The sequence below is a fragment of the Physeter macrocephalus genome, chromosome 21 (assembly GCF_002837175.3).
Source record: "Physeter macrocephalus isolate SW-GA chromosome 21, ASM283717v5, whole genome shotgun sequence".
NCBI classification, from domain to species: domain Eukaryota; kingdom Metazoa; phylum Chordata; class Mammalia; order Artiodactyla; family Physeteridae; genus Physeter; species Physeter macrocephalus.
In genome coordinates this window covers 19,424,179-19,446,129 of record NC_041234.1, presented here as the reverse complement: position 1 = coordinate 19,446,129, position 21,951 = coordinate 19,424,179, and the positions used below count along the sequence as shown (strand labels likewise).

General features: G+C 39.4%; 1 protein-coding gene across 1 annotated transcript; it reads right to left on the bottom strand.

The window, feature by feature from the left end:
• Nucleotides 1–285: 285 nt before the first annotated feature.
• Nucleotides 286–1,317, bottom strand: LOC102993944 (melanoma-associated antigen B16-like). Its single transcript, XM_007106057.2, has one exon. It carries the CDS (start codon nucleotides 1,315–1,317, stop codon nucleotides 286–288), a length of 1,032 nt encoding a protein of 343 aa, XP_007106119.2.
• Between the last annotated feature and the right edge of the window lie 20,634 nt (nucleotides 1,318–21,951).

Sequence of the window (21,951 nt, the reverse complement as noted above, 5' to 3'; positions counted from 1 at the left end):
TCACAACTTGTTTCACAAAACAACGAAGTTCTTGCTTTAAACATCACGATAGTAGTAAATGTATGACCAGTATTCATAAACCTTGATATTTTGAAACCAAATTCTTATTTAAAAATATGAGTAATACATACATCAAAAAAGAGAATAAATTTTCAAGTTATACATACAAAACAGGAACACATAGGCAAATATATTGTCTTCCTTTCTGCCCTTGCCTCAGAACTAAATTCTACCAGCACTAACTGCCTCTTCCAGCAATGCATGAAGAAAGTATCCCTGACTCCCCTAGGTGTGGGAGAAGTTGCTAGCCTTGACACTAGAACTTGCAGTGGCTACAGAAGGAAACAGCCCTGCCTGAAATTCTGACTCTTCTTCATCTTGCAGAGCCTCCCCATACTGAGATGGGAAAGAACTTGGGTCAGTCCCATGAATCTTGGCCAGAAACTCCAGGACCTTCATCTTGGTGGTTTCAGCGTGGGCTCTGGGGCCCCACAGGAACTCAAATTGCGCAGGATCAGTGTTGGCCACCTGACGGTACTCCAGGTATTTTTCCTTCACGAATTCTTTGGTGATGAGCTCCCTGGGCTCCCCACAGATGAAGTGCTTCATTCCAGAATATATCCCGGTCACATTCAGAACTTCCCAGACTTCATCTTCGGTATCACGGTTGCCCTTCATGAAGATCACACCCAGGATAAGCATCAGGATGCCGGTCTTGGGCATGCCTCTTTCAACATGCAGCATCCCATCATAGGTGAGGCCCAATTTGATGAAGAGGCCATAGTGGTGATTGGCGTGATCCACTTCCATCAAATCAAGGCCAAAGATCAACTCCATGCGCTCAGAGGCTCTAAGGAAGATCTCAGAAAAGTGGACTTCGCACTCTTTGATGACAATCTTCAACATATCTGCCTTTGTTACTGGCTCTTTCATTTGATACTTGAATAGTAAGAAATCTACCAACATAGCTACTTTCTTTTCTAGAGCATCTATGGGCACATTCTTGGGGTCTAGCACAGCCTGTGAGGTGCTCAGAGTATACTCTCTTTCTTGGCTATTGGACCCCTCATCCGATTTGGTGGGTGAGGTGGCTTTGATAGCAATGGAAGAGGAGCAGAAACTCTGAGGACCCTCAGGAGTGCTGGATATACCAGCCCCAGAAGCTTCCTTCAAATCGCCAGGCATTAGAGGATGGGAGGAGAGTTGGGTCTCCTCCAGAGCCTTGGAGACCTGTGCAACCTTCAGGTCCTGGGACTTACTGAAGGTCTGATGGCATTGCTCATATGAGTATTGAGGACGCTTCTGACGCTGAATCATGATGACTCTTGTGGGTAGCAGTACGTGGACGGGCGGGGCGGGGGCAATGAGATTCACCACCTAAGATAAACAGGGCATATGTGAGTGGCTTCAGCTGGTAAACTTAACTGTGGCGGCTCTTCCTGAGACCCAGAGGAGGAAGGGAGGGGTGGCCTCTGCCAGCTTCACTCTCTGGACCTCTCAGGGCTGTGGAGCCCCCTCTGCCATGGGTTGGTTAGCCCCACAATCCTCACATACGCTTCTCAAATTAGATCCTGGTTGGTAAGGTGCCTGCTGCCATCTATTGCCTGAGGCCCCCCCTCCAATCAAGGCCGCATCTCCGTGAGACCCCCAAAATGGAAGTGAGGAGAACCTCATGACAGGACATCCACAGCTGACAACAGGGATGAACGCTGTGCACACCCTCCGTCCTGGGTTCTGAGGATCCCTAAGGCTTCACTCAGGGTCCTCACCAGGACTCCTGCAGGGCTTGAGATGCCTTCCTTTGGTGACATGACACCGCCTGTCCCAGACTAAGCCCTCCCCTCCCTCAGACTCCAGTGGCCGAGGTCATTAGCACCACTTCCGGCCGCTCCTGCCCGGGGCCTCCCAAGGCCGACCTCCCGGCCGAGGCTCAGTGAGTCGCTACTATTGTGGGGGAGGGTCCCCTCAAGTCTCACTCAGGGGCCTTTGCTTGAAGACTCGTAGGTCGGGGACCCTGAGCCCCACGCACAAAGGCCACCACCTCAATCGGATGGCCCAACAGGAAGCGTGTGGTAGGTCAGCCTGAACCTGCCCGCGCCTCCCGGGGTTGGGGTGGGGCTCTGATCAGGTGGGCGTCCTCCTTTCTGGGGCCGGCGGTCCCCTCAGTTCTCATTTAGAGTCTCACCTGACACCGAGCGGCACCTGGGGCTCCTCACGCTGCTGACTGGACTCTGCGCCTCAGATTGAAGCCCTCGCAGCCCTGCGCTCTGGAGGCGGAAGTCAGGGGGCGTGACATCCGGTGAGGGCCTCCCGGGGTCACCAGTAGGGGCGGCGCGCTGCGCACGCAGCGCTCAGTTTCAGAGGGGTGGTGCCTGCTGGTCTGGCTCCCAGCCTTAACTTTGGCTGCCACGCTCTAGCTGCCTCCCTCTGTTGAGCTGAGGTCTTGACCCTTATGCCAAGGTCCTCTTGCCACTGAGAACCCTGAAGAGTAACTGAGGCGTATCTCAACCAGACAGATCTGCCTGGGCTTTAGGGTGAAAAGCAGACGCTAGCCCGTCTTCGTGTGACCCCCCCCCACCCCTTTATTCTTTGTTGTTGTTCTCCTCTGTCCTCATTCATGGGGTTCTTTTTGGCTCCTTTTTCATGACTTCAGGCTTTCAGGGAAATGCCTGATCCCAGCAAAGACTTGATGAGTTCACTTACTGCAATCCTTGCAGCGCTTAGAATGGGTCATGTTCCAGCCTCAGTGGAAAATGGGGATGTTGGAGCACAAGGCAGGAAGGGGGCAGGACAGGGGGTGGGCTGTCAAGAGAAAAGTCATAGCCATCTAGTCCTGCTTTCACCAGGCCGACTTAGCCATTTTCATAGGCTATCCACTAAAAAGTTTACTTTGTACATGGAGGAACTGAGATGAATGATTTTGAAAGCCCCTGTTTTATGAGGTTGTTCCACATCTGTAACGTGCAGTAATCATATGCAGATGATGAATGTTATCTATTTGCATTTTTATACTTCTGGTTTATTTTTCTATTCTTATCTCTGTGGCTTTGTTTTCTAGTCCAGTTTAAAACAGTGGCTTAAATATTCTTTTCTTGAATCTCCTCATCTATTTGGTTTTTGTATTAAGGGAAGCCTGCTTGTTAAAATGTGTGGAGTAATTTCAAATATTTTTGTGTGATTTGGAAAAGTTTACAGAACATGCTGATTAGTTTTCCCTGATTATATGGTGCAAGTAGCCTCTAAGCCTGATGTGATCTGTGTGGCTTTGGCCTACTGTTTCAGTTTGTGATGGCTGATTTCAATTTTCTATTATTAATGGGCCTCCTTTGCAATATATGTTTTGCTGAAAAACAGCATTTCTCTTCATTCCTCTTGGGTATTCAAAGTTAAAGGCATGATATTTATAATAAATAATTTTGTATAGAAATTCTGACATTTAGTGTAGTACACAAAACAGTACTATGAACCCTGTTTCCCTGACACTCATCATAACCATCATCAATAGTTATAAGTAGAAGTCTGATCATATCAGTATTTTTTTGGCAAGAGCACTCCACAGGTGATACTTTATACTTCCATTAGGGGATATATAATGTCTATGTGTCTTCCTTTTTTGTGATCTTCACACTCTAATAATTATGACCATTCTCCACTATGGGCTAGCATGGTAATTTTCTCATTCTACCACATCTTTAAATTATTAACAGAAATTTTCTATAGGCAGAAACCTTTCCTTGTTGCCACTTTTTGCTGAGGTATTGTTTTAAAATACTGTTAGTGTTCTCTTAAAATACTTAACTCTCTGCACCTATATTTCATACACAATTTTTAACTATTATTACTTATTTCTGTTTCTTTTGTAATTGGTAATACTTATAAATTATTGGTCATATAGATCTTACATAACAGAAGAAACAACATACAAAATCTCCACATGTTCTATCAAGTAAAGAGCCAGCAACATTGGTCATCGAGCACATCAATAAATCTGGAGGAGAAAGAATGAAAAGTCTGGGGACATCTATCAGGTGAGTAACATAAGCACGTGAGATGACATGAGTGGGACAGAAGAAGAAATGCCAGCTCTTATTCCCCATGTTCCACATGTAGTTTTTCTTCTTGGGCCTTTACTTTCAAAATGTAACAACTGGGACTTGGGAGAATGCTGCATTGGGAGAATGCTATCTGAGCCAATGATATGTTCATTTCACCTCCCACTACATCATCCCCCATGCTGACTTGTGTTGCTCTGCACCTCCAAGAATTATATGCTCTGTACTGTACTGTTCCAGAGAAGAGACACCAGGGAATAGCCTGTTGATTACAGACACACTGAGAACCAAGAGGTCGTTACTGATCTAGATGCAGTGCCACGCCAGGGTGTCCAGATATGATGGGAATAGAATCCGACCTGTTGTTCCACCAGGATGAGTGTTCCTTCTGGAAGTTAGGAATTTGGGGGACTGGGCCTCTCTCCTTTATTTTGCAAGTGAAAGTGTCCTGCAGATTCTGCTGTTTAGCACAGAGACCCCCTTATAGAGGCCCCTGACTGGGCTATGGAGTATTTTAATGCGAAAGGCACAGGTCTCTCTACTTGCTGACGTTAAGGAGAGTCTGATTTAAGGGAGGGCAGGACTTAGGAACCCTGAGCTAATTCCAAAATGGGCAGGCAGCTCTTAGTGAACCCAGAGGGAGGGACTCTTCATCTATAAAGTAAATTATCACCACTCCTGACAGGCCAGGTCCTGAAAGTGCCTAAATGAGAAACTTCCACCATCTAAATGGTATTCTGGGTTCCTGGTTTGAGAGTTTAGTCTGACAGTCAATGCTGAAATGTCAAATGGGACTCCAAGAAATAATTCCACAGAGTCCTAAGCTGAGGGGAACTTGAAGAGGAGGGACACCATCTAGATCATCGTCAGTCATGATAATTACTAGCCGAGAGCAAGGCACACACCCATCTCTACTCCACACACTTCATTCCAGCTCCCTTCACCCTTGAGATCAAGGAACAATCCTACTTACTCAAACATTATATGAATCTATTTCTGCTCATCACGAGATAACCACTTTAGGTTTGAAACAGGAAATATAGGAATGAAGAAGGAGAAGAAAGAAGAGTTTATATTCAGAAGAATATCATACACTATTCTTCATGCATTGGTTCTGTTTTGCTGCATAACAAATTACCACAAATATACCAGTTAAAAAACACACACAATTTAATTCTCTCCTGGTTTTTGTGTATCAGGAGTCCAAGCATAGTTCAACTGCCTTCTCTGATTCAGGGTTTCTCCTAGTTGACATTAAGGTATTTACTGAGCTCTGCTCTAATCTGAAGGCTTGACTAGAGAAAAATCCAGTATCAAGCTCACTCAGTTTGTTGGCAGAATTCATTTCCTGTTGTCTGAAGAACTAAGAGCTTAATTAAAAAAAAAAAAAAAAACTCTTGCAAAATTAGTTTAAATGGTTAAAAGTAGCCTGTAGTTCCAGGCCAGTGACCCTCTCCATAGGAAGTTCTCAACATAGCAGATTTCTTCTTCAATGCCAGCAGGAAAGTGAGAGCAAGTCTTTAGCAAAACAGTCATATATGGTATCTGTAATCAAATGAATGATGTCCCATCTTTTTTGGCATCAAATGTAATGTAATCATGGGTGTGACATATCAGTTTTCCATATTCTGTTGGTTACAATCAAGTCCCAGGCCTTGCCCATACTCAAGAGGAGTAGTATACAGAAGCGTGAATACCAAAAGGTCAAGATCATGGTAACTACTTTAGACTCTGTCTACCACAATTTATCTCGGAACTCCATGAACCAAGTCTCTTCCTCATCCAAAATACATTAATATTCTCCCAAGATCCCCCCAAATCTGAATCTACTACAACAGCAATTTAAAATCCAAATCTCATCACCTAAAATAGGCTCCTATGCAGATGAGGCTCTTGGGGAACATACAGTTAAATATACTAACTGGGGCACAATACTTCTCTCTCTGTGGACCTGTGAAATAAAAGAAACAAATTATCAGGCCCCAACACACCCTATATATAATAGTGGGACAGGGAAAGGACAGCAACTATAGACATTCTTATTCAAAACAGGAAAAGTGGAAGGTATAAACATTCCCTGGCCCATAGCATTGTGAAAGCCTGTTGGGCATATATTGTGAATTCCTTGATTAGATTTTAAGGCCTGCAGATAAATTTCTAAATGCCACTCTCTGGGTCCTAGGTTTCTCCTTGAAGTCATCCTTCATTTGTTATGGAAGGGAATATGTGTTTATAACTGAGTATCCAATGCAATTACTTTGCAAACTGTCCTCAAATGTATTGAGACAGGGGCCAAACTCCTACCTCTCTAGTGTATCCAGGATTCAAGACTAATTGCTGAGACCCATTTTGCATGCCAGGCTTTAGTCTCTCAACTGTGAGATAGCATCTGAGGGACCTGTTATCTGTTGAACAATCCAACACCTTTGATTTGCCCACTCCAAAGCTAAATTTAAACTTCACTCTCACAAAGGACATGCAGCTTACTGAATCTGCAAAAGGCCATGCAATGGGACATTTATAGATGACTATTCTAACTTGAACTCATGCCTCCTAACTCCTTTTTAAAAATTGTCCCTCTGGTTTACTGTGCTACCTCACTTCTTCCAACTTCTACACACAAAAATCTGAGCAACTCAAGCAATGGTACAGTGTCTCCCAAAGAGCAAATGTTCAATGTTTTGGAGATAAATGAACGAATGAGCTTGGTATCTAATTATTAAGATTTAATTTCTCCAATATTCTTTATAACTAAATACAAATAGATACCTTTGGTTTTACAAAATGACAGTAAAAAGCATTAGGAAAGACAAGAATTGACCAACATTTAATTTATTTGCATCAATTTTGGGGGGTAAATGATTTTACTACTGACTTCTTTCAGATTTCCTAAGAAACATGGACTGCAATACCAGGTTACCCTGTTCTGGATTGCAAACATTGTTTTACAGTCACAAAACTCCTACTCAATCTTGATACAAAGCAGTAAATATTCAACCAAAATTATACATAAACATAGGTTCTAAAGCTATTTAAACATGTATAAAAAGAACAGCACTTGAAAAATAAATGAAAGAAGAAAGCAAGGCTATATGGGAAGTAGGGATGGAGAGAGAGAGGAGAAAAGGAAGAAAGGGAGGAAGTGTGAAAAGAAAGGAAGGAAGGAAGGAAAAACTCCAAGTTACCACATAAATCAGGAATACAAAAATGATATAAAATTTTCCCTCCAGCCCTATACTGGACCTCAGCTACTTAGAATATTGACCTTAGTATTTAAACACTAAGTGAAAAGTCTGCCTCAGGAGAAGCTGTTGAACTTGGCCCTGTAATGTACACTGACTATGGCAGTACAGCCAACCCTGGCTGCAATTTTCCTTGGGATTTCCCCTCATCTCTTAGAGCCTCTTCATATCAGGAAGGGAGTGCAGTGGGGACTATGACATGGGCCGTGGTGGAAAATACCAGACTTTCATTGTGTTGGTTTCGGCATGGACTGTTGGAATCCACACGTATTCACAGCATGCAGATCACTGTTGAGAATCTTCCAGCACATCAGGTATTTTCTTCCATCCATGAATCAGATGAGATTCATGGGCTCTTAGTAGAGAAGTGATTCCTCTCAACATATACCTTCATTACATTAATCTCCTCCCAGATTTCCTCCTCAGTGGCTCAGTTGTCCTTAGTAATCTAGTGGCTGGCCTTGGGCACGTCCTTGTCATTACTCAGTTTCCTATCAAAGGTGAGGTCCATTTTGCTAATAAGGGCATGGAAGCGCTCCATGGAGACAACTTTCTTCAAATCAGTGATAAAACCCAGTTCCATCTACTCAGAAGCTATCCTGATTTCAGGGAAGTGGTCCTGTTGTTGACATTCGTTAGCGTATGTGTCTTTGTGATGGGCGCTTTCATTTTATTAACGAGCAACAGAAACGACACTAAAAAAGTCACCTTGTTAGATACAGGGTCTGCACACAAGCACTTATTGTCAGGCAGGGCCTATGAGGTGCTAGAATTTTCCTTTTCTTGACTCTTTTAGCTCCTTTATTGCTTCTTGTGCATGATACAGCTACAGCAGTAGTGATGGTGGATGGGGGCTCTCGGAGGGCCCTGGAGAATCGCAGGTGTCCCTAAAACAGGTAAGTCTGGGGAATACCCTTGAAAAGATAAGAGCCAGAAGAGTGGGACTCTTCTTCAGCTTCAGTGGTAGTCTGAAACCCACCCCCACCCCCCAAACTCTACATCTCACCTCAGCTATATCTAGGAAGCCTACAGCCTCTCCAGACTGAAAGCAGGAACAGATCTCTGCCCCTTGCTACCCAAGTTCTGGAGCACGTGGTCCTTTCAGATCTTTCTCATGGTGGTCTAAATCTGTATTTGGAATTCAGGCTCCTTAATTAGTTTATTCTGTTGATAATATTACCTTCCTGCCTGCTCTGAGACTTTTGCCCAACTCTTACACAAAATGGATCAGGATCTAAGCACAATGGAGGAGCTGCAGCACAAGGTAGGAGCCTTAGAATGGAGGATGGGCTATCAGAGAAAAAACAGGCTGATCTATTCCTTCCGTTTACCCTGTAGAATTAGCCTCTTGAGGACCTTCAGTTCTTAAAGATGTACTTATTATACGGAAGAATCTGATAGTCAGGATTTTGTGAGACCCTAAATTTTGGGCATTATCTTACATTGCATTGTCTAGTGTAGTGATTTTTTTTTTTTTAACTGTCCTTCATAATGAGAATATATGTAAACTATTAAGCAATGTCTAACAAGAGTTTGTGTGTGTGTGTATGTATACATATAATATCTGAGTTTCATAAAAAAAAAAAAAACCTAGCCTTATTGTGTGTGATTTACTCTGATATCCTCAATTCTATTCCTAGTCTATTCTTTACATTTTATTAAAATAAAAATAATGGCCAGTTCTCACCCATTAAAGAGGCTTTAGGTGGTTATTGTACACTCCAGAGTCATACCACCTCAAGCAACTCAAACTTTTATGCTTTACTGAAATGACCTTACTGATGGTTGATGGCAGCTGTGGTTTCAGGTGCCACCTCCGATTCCTGCAGTGAAGCAATAGAAATCCATTGAACCAAGTCACACTTGGAATAACTAAGGGGGAACTTTAAAATGTTCCCTCTAATCTATCTTGTCTTCTCTCTTCTATTGTAGATTACAGACTCACCACAATTGCATAGCATGCCCAGTCCGTCCACTGTGAAAAGTTCTCACACCTGACTTTAATCCATAAAATCAAACCTATCTATATTAGACTTATTTTTTTTGAACTTTTGAATTTTATTTTATTTTTTTAATACAGCAGGTTCTTATTAGTTATCTATTTTATACATATTAGTGTATATATGTCAATCCCAATCTCCCAATTCATCCCACTATATTAGACTTAATCAAATTTAAAACATTTTTGCTCTGTGAAGGGCAATGATAAGAAAAAGAAATTACCATACAAAGACTGCGAGAAATATTTGCAAATCACATATCTGAAAAAGGGCTTGTTCCCTAAATAGAAAGAACTCTCTAAACTCAACAGTAATAGACAGAGTTCGGTTAGAAAATTGGCATAAAACTTGAATACATGCTTACCAAAGAGGATTTATGGCTGCCAAATAAGGAGATGAGAATACATTAAACATCATTACACTTAAAGAAAATGTAAATTTAAACTGCTATGAGATGCCACTACGTATCTATTAGAACGGCTAAAAAAGACAATACTAAAAATACCAAGTCCTGGTGAGGTTGTGGAGCTATCAGATCTCTCATACATTGATTTGGGAATGCAAAATGAGCTATAGGCTCTTTGGAAAACCATTTGGATGTTTCTGATAAAACTAACTTATTACTTAAATTTGAAAAGGCCCCTTCTGGATATTTTCACGGAGAAATGAAAACTTACACTCACACAAAAAAAAACCAGCATCTGAAGTTTTATAGAAGCTTTGTTTGTAATAGCCAAAAAGCGGAAGCAAGCCAAGCAACCTACGACGAGGAATTGATAAAAGACTGTGATTCATATTATACTGCAATAAAAAAGAAGGGGACAAGCATACATATTACAATGGGAATCAATCTTCAGAAATAATGCTGAATGAAAAAAGCCAATCTTAAAGGTAAACCTTATCTACTCTATAATTTCATTTACATAAAACTCTCAAAAGGCTAAAATTATATAGATATATGTGTTTGTGTGTTTGCTACAATCTTTCATATTCCAGTTTTAATTTTAATGTGTTTGGAATGCTGGTTTACTCTTTCGTGACATTTGTGTGCTGCAATAATTTAGATCTTATGACTTTTACAACTTCTAGTATGCTGAAGATGGAGTAACTGGGACTGGATTTTCCCACTTGTCTGAAACAATTTAAAAAAATAGATAAAATACACGACAACATTATTCAATATACCGGACATCAGACCATGAAAACAGTGATCCCTGAGACATGGGAAAGAATGGACCTGAGCCTATAATTACCCCAGCTTGCTGCCTGGAGCTCAGGTGGAGCCTGTGGTATCTCTGAGTTGATAAGATGAAGCTGAGAGTGGTGAGAGGACGATGCAGCTAGAGTTCCTAAGAAAGAGTACCAGAGAGGAGAGAGCTGCACAGAGAAAGAACTGTGGAGCCCACACAGGGCAGGGAGTACTTCCTGTCAAAGTGATAAACCCTTATCATTCATGGGGCATCAGGGAGAGTACTCAGAAGTGAAGTGAGGTAAGCCATGGTTCATGCTATTCTAGTCCCAACTAACAAAGCTGGAAAGCAAGAACTGACAAGATTATTTTGTTTCTAAGTAACTTAATATTCATTACAAAACAGAGCTTAAGAATATTGATATATTGAAATTAAAAAAAAACCTGTGCATTTGTTCTGGACAAGTGTAAACAAGGCAAAAATCACAATTTCACAAGGTCTGGCATCCAATTACATATCGCCAGGCATGCAAAGAAGCAGGAATATATAACCAATAATTAGGAAAAAATTAAGCAATCAAAACTGACCTGGAAATGATACACATGATAAAATGCATAGACAAGGACATTGAAACAGTTATTGTAACTATATTTCATATGACCAATAAACAACATAAAAATTAAGTGGGTTGGAGACATAGAAGATACAGGAAGATTCAGAATGAATGTGAAGAGGTAAAGCTACTGTGTCTGAAATAAAAGTATACATTGGTTTGGATACTGAAACAATAAAAAGGATCAGTGAACCCATGTATGTGAAAAACAGCACAACATACTTTTATGGTATATTTATGTATGAAAAACCAAATAACTAGAATGAGCTTTAAATTAATATATTTCAGATGTTAAATGTGTTTACCTTTGAGGAAGGAACAGAATTTTTGAGTTGTAAAGGGAGACAATTGTTAGAATTTCTTGCAACAAGAATGTATTTACAGTTACCTTAGTAATTAAAATATTAAATAAGCCTAACACCAGAAAGAGTAGCTGTGTTTTAGCCAGAAAAAGTGACTGCTAAATGATATAACAGACAAAATTTGAAATATAAAGAGCTTAATACAATAAAAGTTTATTCCGCCATGTGAACTGGTAGACATTCTGTACTAAGAGTGAAGAAAAGAGACTAATTCAATGGGTGCTAATGAGCAGGTTACCACCGTGGGCAGTTGGGGCTTATTCCCATTGTGGACCTCTGGAATAATTCACCTCAGAGTTATTCCAACCAAAGAGCAAGGAAGATGGGTTACTTTTCCACCAATTTCCATCCATCATTGGTTGAGGACTGCTCCTACTGGCTTTAACTGCAACTTCTGGCCTGAGGCCTGTGAGGACTGAGCACCCTCCTGAGAACAGAGAAAGCCCTCAAGGAGAAAGGAGCAGTTTTTCATGAAGCCACTGACCTACAGGGAAGATTTAAATGTGAAGGGACATGGCAGGGCATGGATGACATCTGCTACAGATCAGAATTGGAAAGAACTTTGAGAAAACATGTCCCTAAAAGAGATGATGGTATGGTGGCACAATGTGGCCAGGAAAAATTTCCAAGCTTCTAAGGATCAAAATAGTTTCTACCTTTGCTATTTTACATCTGAGGGGATGTGGATACTGGCTGATGAATCTCTTAACCCAGAAGTGGCTTCTGATTTATAACATATGAAAATCTTCCTATTTATGTTTTTTATATGAATCAAATTATTTTGGATTTTAAGAAAAGAAATATTGTTTTATCAATAAATCTTCAAAAATAGAACCATCTTTTCCATGAATTCCACTATTATGATGGATTTCTTTATGGACTTGTAAGGGAGGGGGCTGACATTGTGCATTCCTTTGGGTCTTTGCTTATGAACATTTCATGAGTTGGAAAATGTACACTTCAGAAGGTCGTTGGCTTTCACTTTCAGATTCCATATCATTAGGAAATGAATATTTTCAGGGAAAAGGAAATAGTGTATAACATAAAGCTTTTAACAGAAACTTTATACTTGAACTTGTACATTTCTATTTTTGTATACTATGAAAAAGCTAGTGATTCTTTGTCTTTGATAACATTAATAATTACTGTTGTTTAAATTTCCTATTCTAAACATTTCATTTTATTTAAATTTCCTATTCTGAAGGTTTTTGTTTCAATATGTTCAAGCACGAGAAAAATCAGGCATTTTTTCCCTAGATTTCTACTAATAAAACAACACATTTTGATCAAACAATTCTTTCTCCTGATTTGCTCTAATGAGATTGCCACAACCCAAATACTTCTCTGAGAATGAAAGTAATCAGTGAACAAAGATGACAAAATGTACCTGGAGTCCTTTTGTGCCAAGAGAAAATTATATTTATACTTGAGTAGGATGGAATAAAAATAGCAATATTCTGGCAATCTTTGAGAGTAACTCTTTCTTCACCCCATAGCCAGCTGAGAGTCTTGGGGTTTTGATTAGACACAGTATGAATTTCAACTATGATCCACTGCCAATGTGTTTTAGTATATAATATAAAATTATAATATGGAATATGTATATAGCAGCACATCATATATAATATGTGCTATATAATGCATAATTAATGTGTATAATGTAATTAATTTGTGATAAAATATAGTACATATGTAAAACATATTATAAACACACATAAACCCTCAATTTGTCTTACAAAGGATTTAACATAATATTCTTGCAGGAGTGACTGATTTTCTTGACACATAGACTTCAGTGCATTTGAAAACAAAGTTGCCATCTTTAAAATTTGATTTGTTGGCCTGTGGGCCATGGCCGCTGAGCCTGCACGTCCGGAGCCTGTGCTCCGCAGCGGGAGAGGCCACAGCAGTGAGAGGCCCGCGTACCACAAAAAAAAATAAAAAAATAAAAAAATTTGATTTGTTAAATGCTTCTCACAGTAGTGAATTAAAATCATATCCATTTAGTTTCATTGTCATGATACTTGTCTGGTTGATATGCTTGACTTTTTTTTCTAGTTTTCTGGATAATTTCTTTACATGGAATTAAGCCTTAGGACACTTTTTTCTCATTTGTTGTTATGTATTGATTACTTATGTATATTGGCAATAAATGGAAAGATAAGTGCAATAGTGAAATTTGTATTATGCTTTTATACTGTATCCTACCTTAGGGTTGAGAAGGTTTTTATAACTATGCTCTGATTTCATTAAGATTAGAAAAATGGAAACCTTCAGAGAAAAGTGACATTGCTTGAAAGGAAAAGACCAGCACAGATAAGTGAAACAAAGGATAGCCTGCCTAACCAGCTCCAGGGCCTTAAAGAAACAGGAAAGCTCTCCATGGATAAACAGCAGGGTAACAAAAAAGTCTTCAGTAGAGCAAGATAATTTTTTATAGTTATGTTGTCCAACTGTTACACCTTCTACCCTTTTTAGCAACATGCTCTGCTCCCTCTGGCAAATTCCATGTTCGTTAAAGGAAAGGGATCATTATTCAGTAATCTGAGACATTCAGATAGTCCGTTGTAGACTTAGACTTGAAGAAAACTGGAAAGTGAACAAAGCACTTTTTATGACCAAATTTATATGCTTCATTCTCTATTATCCAAGATTTAACATATTTCAGCTCAGCAGCTTAGCTGGGCTTAACAAATATGCGTGTTTCTGAGTGCTTCAGGATGGTGAATAACAGTTACTTAAATGGAGGAGGCTTACTGGCGTCTTGCCATAAATTCTTTGACAGTTTCCTTGCTTAGTATGGAATTAGATAATACAAAATATAAAAAACTATCAAGGAGGAAGAATTTCATTTTAGTACCTCTGGATACATACTGGATATAAATTATGTATTAGTTAAGATATATTTGCAGGAAAGAATACATACACTCATGTCTGCAGAGACTGGACATCCTGTGAGTGGTCTAGAAGTGAGGCTTGAAGACAGAGTTTCTCCTTAAAAAAAATAATAGCACACTTTAATAAAAATAGATCATTAAATTGTTCTTGTCTCCTGCTCTCAGTTGGATTAAACCAGCATTTTAAATTATTTATGTGCTATCCTCAAAAATATAGTTTGCATAGATATAAGAGGGAAAACAAGAATCTGGAGTGGAGGAAAAGTAAAATCTCCTAAGATATTATGGTGAAGATAAAGTAGGACAGTGGCGGGGTGGGGGAGATCAATGCCAAGGTCACTGGGAAATTGTCGAAAGGGTTTATCTTATAGGTGCTGGAGGATCCTTTGGGGCCACAGTCCAATTAGAAAATTGTATAACAAAGATCAGACCAGGGGGCAGAAATTTCTGAATGCAGTGCCAAAATGCTGAAAATCAACTATTCATTCATTTATTTATTATTTATTCTTTCATTCAATTAATGTTGGTGAGTCCTTATATGTGCCGGAGTCTGTGTTTGGCACTAGACATGCCAAAATGTACAATGAGGACAAATGGTGGGAGTCAGAAATTGTGTCTGAGAAAACAGCAATTGCCAAGATTTTGCTGCACAGATGGGAGATTAAAAAAAATGTCAGACATATTGAACTTTAAGCACTTTCAAGAAACTAAACTATATAATTATGATAGATTAATCCAGGGGCAATAAAGGTAGGCAATAATTCTCCATATTCTCTCTAGGGAAAGAAGGAACTAAGAACTGAAGATGGCAAACTGAGTGATGTGCATCCTGCAATTAGGAAGAAGAATACGAAGAAACTCAAGAGTGTGACTATGAAAAAAGATCCTATTTGGTGAGGAAGGAAATGTTGTTTGGAGTTTTCAAAAACCCCTTTTAGTGTACCTATTTAATAACATTTTCTATTTTTCCTTTTCGAGAGAAATATGTTTTCTTTATCTTATCTGACTACATTTAACTATATGCTTAATTTTAAATACAGGTCAATATCATCGCATGGTGAATTTCATAACACCGTAAATTTTTTCTTTAAAATGAAACGCACACACTGAAGCAAAATTTGAGTATGGTCCTCATGTTCAGTGTTTCCTGTACTACTCTAGTTGGATGAAACTGCATACAGGCAAATATACTCATGAATTTTGGTTAAAGGTAAATTGTTTAATTAAGAGTAATTATGTGCAAAAAACGACATACTTAAAATAACATTCCACAGTACATATAACATTTTGCTCAACAAAAGCAGATAAAATAATAAGTTTCAAATTAACAGATCATTAATCTTGACTTTATGAGAGAACAAAGCAATTTATTTTGAAGATAGTTAAACCTAATATGTGAAACCTAATAAAGTTGAAATATTAGTAATGTAACTGTTCTCCTTTTAAATTTGGGTCAAGTTTATAATATAATGAGAGAGCAAACAAGGAGAATATTAACTTCATAAAAGCTAACAGCAGGATGTTTCCTTTTGCTTGGCAGACAGTAAAGCAGAACAGAAGCAGGAAAAGGTTCAAACCTGAGCACCAGCACTTACTATCCCTGGGACACGTCAGTTTTCTCATATGGGGACAGGGATTGTTCAATGAAGAACATGTGATGATATACTTTTGCACTTAAGCCAGTGTCTGGCTTAATGCTAATTCAATGTTATTATTGTTGTTGCTGCTGTTATTATTACTAATTCATCAGAGTAAAAAGAAAACACCTAAGCATATAAGAAAGGATACTATGCTGTATTTGATTTAACACCAAGATTTCAAAGCACTGACCTTGGAGTCAAATACTACTTATATAATTTGAAACAATTTACTTGCCCTCCCTCAGCCTCAGTTTCACAGGTTACTTTTCCCCCAGGCATCAATGGTTGAGCTGACTTAGAATATTCCAATAGTAATGCAATTTTTTAATCTTATGTTAACTAAAGAAATATAACAAATGCTTCTCAGGGATGCTCATGCTCCAGTAAACTACATTACTATATTTCTAAATAGAGAGTTCAAGTGCCAAACTCTACCGAGTTTCTTCTGGCCAGCCAATATTACAGCTGGTCTTAAGTAGGTATATCAGTGTTACCAAAACATCTTTGTATAAATCTACTTTTCCAACAAGCTTCAAGAGATCTTAAAATGTCCATGTTTCCTTTGGATTAATGCAGTGATGGCTTCAGAGGAAAGCAAGTTGGTTAGGTGAGTAAGGCAATAAACAAACATATAATCTTGAAAAAGCCCTAGGGACTGAGATCAAAGGCTGGTCAAAGTTAAGAGAGGCAAATTGTAATGTGAGAAACACACATCTAGCAGCAATTCCGGGTGAGTGCTGTCTCTTCATCCCCACTTGCCTGAATATTTGTTAAAGTCCAAATATTGTTTTTATGCACCAGAATAAGTGGCCAAGAGTCCTTTAGAGTACTGTTCTGTTGAAGCTCCCTAGAGAAAGGCAAGTGCCATAGAAGTGATAAATGTTAAGAACCCGTAAGATGATGAATCTCTTTTAGTTAGACTATTAGGGAAAGACTATCTAAAAAAGCTACCATCGTAACTGAGACTTAGAGAATGAGTAGTACAATTATACGTAAACTTGGATGTGGTTATAAATTCAGGGAAGGTGGGCGACAAAGCAAATTCTCAGAATATGGAGTTTTCCAAATTAACCGGGACACTGAGCCTTTGGGAAACTTGGGGAGTTGGGGCTGTAAAGGTAGGCTTGTGTCAGTGATTTTTTGCATCATTCAACGAGTAGTGAGGAGTCATGGGAAATTTTTATGTGGAAGTATAACATAAAAATAGTTTTCCAAAAGTTAATATAGCAGTCTAACATTAGAAACTATTTTGAGTTTATGGAATTGATGTGGTAGATGTTTTCAGTAGTCTAGCCATGAAGTCACAAAGTCATGGCCAAGAGTGGTGAGCATAGATACGGACAAATAGGGGCAGAGGCAAATAAATAAATAAATAAATAAATAAATTGAAGTATATTTGGTAGGAGTTGTATGCCAGGCCAGCCTACAAACACTAATCCAGTTATAAAGACTCTCAAAATGATTACTTAAACCAAGTTTGTTTTACTTTCACATAAGTTAAATAATTCAAAGGACATAAACTAGATTGAGGATACAAATATGAGTATAAATATTTCCTCAAGGTTTTCAGCGTTTCTCAGAGGTCCACCAGCTTGGGGGTTAATGCAACCCATGCTGAGAGAGATCAGGTCTAGTCTGTGGAAACGTGTGTGTGTATAAAGGGAACTTATTATTCTTTAAACCAACTGTCCAGAGTTGAGGCCAGGTAAACATTCACATACAAAATCTTGCATATCTGTAATTACTACAGAAAATAGGTAGCAAAACCATTTCTTCAACATGATGAGAAGAGATGAGACTTGGGAACTAAAGGGCTTAGGGAAAGATGTGAAGAGCCCTTTGGAAAATGCCATGTTAGGGCAATATGAGATTGATAAAATATGGCTAAGCAGGAGTAAAAAGGGCAGTTAGAGCACCCCGAATTTTAGGGCTAACCCCTATTTGTGACTTCCTTACCATTTTGTAGGAATTATGAAAAAAATCAATGGGAGGGTAAGGTCAGCCTAGACTAGATAAGTTCCATGGCATCAATGAAACAGATCAAATAGGTAGGAGATTTAAGAGCAGTTTTAGAATAGCTGGCCATGAGATCCATGTTAATTATCAAGGCGACTGTCAGAAATTTTTATTACTACATTATCTTGAATTTCCAAGGATGATGGCAAGAGACAAGTCAAGGAAAACCTTGATTCTGGGCTTGGATTTTGTGTTTTTTAAAAAAAATCGGTGGTAGAGAAGTAAACACATGATAAAGAAAGGGATAATCTCAGGTTATGAATTTCTAAAGTCTTTGATGAATGACAGTGGAAGAATAATGGTCTGAAATTATCTATGAAGGTCCATCCATATCCTGTTTGCCTTCTTTTGAGTCTGGAAGGGTAGAAAACAGATTAAATTTTGGAGATGACTGAGGAAATGTTTGAGGAAATAGCAGTTCAAGCTTAAGTGGGAAGATATGGGTAACTCAGAACAAAGTTACATGGCGTATTGAGCAGGAAGATACCAGAGAACTGAGGAACTGAACTAGGTAAGAATGGGAGAATCAACGATTGTTTGAGGGCAGAGTCCACACCTGGTATAAAAGGTGTAGAGCACCAGAGCAAAGAAAGAAGTGCAAAGATAGCAGACTGAATCTAAATACTATTAGCATGTAGAAAGGAAATTCTTAAAAGGCATAAACTTGGCATAAAGTTGGAGATCTGCTTGACTCCATGATTCACTGCCACTGCAACAAAACACACTGTGATGGAAGAGTCCACTGGCTAATTCCTCAGCTTCTAGTGTGCTTGACGTCAAACGTCACCACAACAATAGTCATTAGCATCTTCTGAAATCCTCCCATCATTTTTAAGAATTTTGCTTTACAAAGTCCATTAAGAATTCATCATAGATTATAGTAAACCTATTCCAAATATTTCAATGAAGTAGTATATTTCACCCTTTTGCATATAATCTGGGATATAAAATTAATTAAATTAACCCATGTTTTGGGAGGAGATCAAGATGGTGAAGTAGAAGGGCATGAATCTCACCTCCTCCCACAAACACATCAAAAATATATCTACGTGTTGAACAATTCTTACAGAATACTTACTGAAAGCTGGCAGAGGATTTCATACAACCAAAGCTGCAAGAAAGATCCTCATGTAACTGGGTAGGACAAAAGAAAAAAAAGAAAGAATTGGGATGGGACCTGTGCCCCTGGGAAGGAGCTGTGAAAGAGGAAAGGTCCCCTCACCCTGGGAACCTCCTTCACTGGCTGGGAGGTCTGCAGGGATAGATAGGGAGCTTCAGAGGCTTAAGAGGACAGTGTGAGAGGTGGCTTCTGGCCAGGCAGTGTACAAAGAGGCCAGTACAGACAGTCCTTGCCACATTGCCACACTTCCCAGACCAAAACACATGCCTGGGTGCTGAAACTCAGGCTTCATTGGACAAACCTGGAGAGAGGACTCAGTTTGGCTGCGTGGAGACAGACTGAAGGGCTGGGAGTGTGGTCTGGGCTGAAACTGAGGGTACAAGAGGACACAGCATGGGTCTGTCACAGAAGCCCAATTATCAACGTGTGAAGGGAGGGGCATGGATCCACCACAGCAGTCTCACTGTCAGCATTCTCACACCAGGGCATGGCTCTGACAGCAGTGGGTTTTGGGAATGCACGTGTGGAAGTGGAGCTGAAATATGCACCGACTACCAGAGCTCCCCTGGTGGGTTCAGGGGTGTGGTTTCAGTGGGTTTTCCCGCCAGCAGACTTTGGGAGTGTACACATACCGGAGCCAATTACCAGCACTCCCACAACAACAGTGGACTTTGTGGGTGCACACACCAGGTGGCAGGTGATATCACAGAGTCACACGTCCCTGTGGACAGCTCCTGCAGAGGAATATGCAGCAGCTCCTTTCTCAGTGGGAGTGCTCCAGTCCTGCTTACCTCAACTGTAGCTTAGAACTGGATCTGGGGCTTCTACTTCAAGAACTGGGGAGCAGATCCTGTCCCCAACAGGGCTGTGACAACCACAGAGCAAAGAGGAAGCTCCACCAAATATCCAGTGCAGGTTCTGATAACCACAACAATAAACACACCCCCTATCAAGGGGACAATGGCCAGCACATGATACGGAGAGACATGGGAGGCATCCAAACCAAAAACAGTCCTCACACCAAATATTTCAGACTCACAAAGTCTACATAGGGATGCTCCCACATAAAAACAGCCCTTCAAGACCACAGTAGGGAGTTCCCTGGTGGTCTAGTGGTTAGGATTCAACACTTTCACTGCTGTGGCCCGGGTTCAATCCCTGGTCGGAGAACTGAGATCCCATAAGCTGTGTGTGGTGCGGCCAAAAAAAAAAAAAAAAAAAAAAAAAGACCACAGTAGATAAATGTTTCTCCTCAATTCATAGAGTCAAAGAAATATAAGTTAAATTAAAAAGCAGAGTAACTATTCCCAATTAAAAGACTAAGAGAAATACCCTGAAAGAACAAACAATCAAATAGACCTCTCCAGTCTACCACATGCTGAGTTCAAAACAGAGGTAATAAAAATGCTAAGGAATTAGAAAAGATTATCAATGGAAATGCAGAGATCACTGGAACAAGGAACTAGAAGTTATAAAGAGGAGCCAATCAAAATTAGACAACTCAATTGCTGAGATAAAAACCTAGCTAAAGGCACTGAATAGCAAACTAAATAATGAAGAAGAATGGATAACTCATCTGGAAGATAGAATAATGAAAATCACCCAATCAGAAGAGCAGACAGAAAGACTTAAAAAAAAAAGCAAAGCAATATACAACACCTACGGAATAATATTAAGTGTGCCAATCTACACATAATAGGGGTCCCAGGAGTAGAAAGAGAAAAGGGGATCAAAAACGTACTTGAAGAAATTATGGCTGAAAACTTCCCAAACCTAAAAAGGAAACAGATATCCAGGTATGAGAAGCACAGAGGGTCCCAAACAATATGAACCTGAACAGACTCACACCAAGACATATCATAATTAAAACAGCAAAAGTTAAACAGAGGATTCTGAAGATGGCAAGAGAAAAACAAAGAGTCAGTTACGAGGGAACCCCTTACGGCTATCAGCTGATTTCTCTACAGAAACTCTGCAGGCCGGAAGGGAGTGGCAGGATATATTCAAATTCCTGAAAGACAAAAAACTGCAACCCAGAATATTCTACCCAGCAAGATTATCATTTAGAATAGAAGGAGAAACTAAGAATTTCTCAGGTAAGCAAAAACTAAAAGAATACAGCAATACTAAACCTATCCTAAAAGAATATTGAAAGGTCTTCTCTAAATGGAAAAGAAGCAATAATCTATAGGAAAGGGAAAATCTTTGCCTTTACAACAGTAAAGGCAAATATATAAAAGGACTGAAGATCACTTAAATAAGCCAGCACATATATTAAGAAAACAATAAAAACAATTCGGTGAAAGTGATTATACCTACAATGAACAGCAAAAAGATAAACATGAAGATGTAAAATAGGACATCAAAATCACAAAATGCAGGGGAGGAGAGTAAGAAAATGTAGACCTTTTAGAATGTGCTTGAGGTTATATGACTACCAGTCTAAAACAAGTAGACATAGTAATGGGTCAACATACTTGAAAACCAGGGTAACCTCAAATCAAAAACATACAACAAAGAGGCAAAAATCAAAAAGAAAGGAACTCAAGAAAAGTACAAAAGAAAACCATCAAACCACAAAAGGAAAAACAAAAAGAAGAAAGGAACAAAGAAGAAACACAAAATCAACTGGAAAACAAAGTTTAAAATGGCAGTAAATACATACTTATCAATAATTACTTTAAATGTCAGTGGACTAAATGCTCCAATCAAAAGACACAGAGTGGCAGATTGGATAATAAAACAAGAACCTACAATAGGCTGCCTACAAAAGATACACTTTACTGTGAAAGACACACATAGATTGAAAGTGAGAGGAT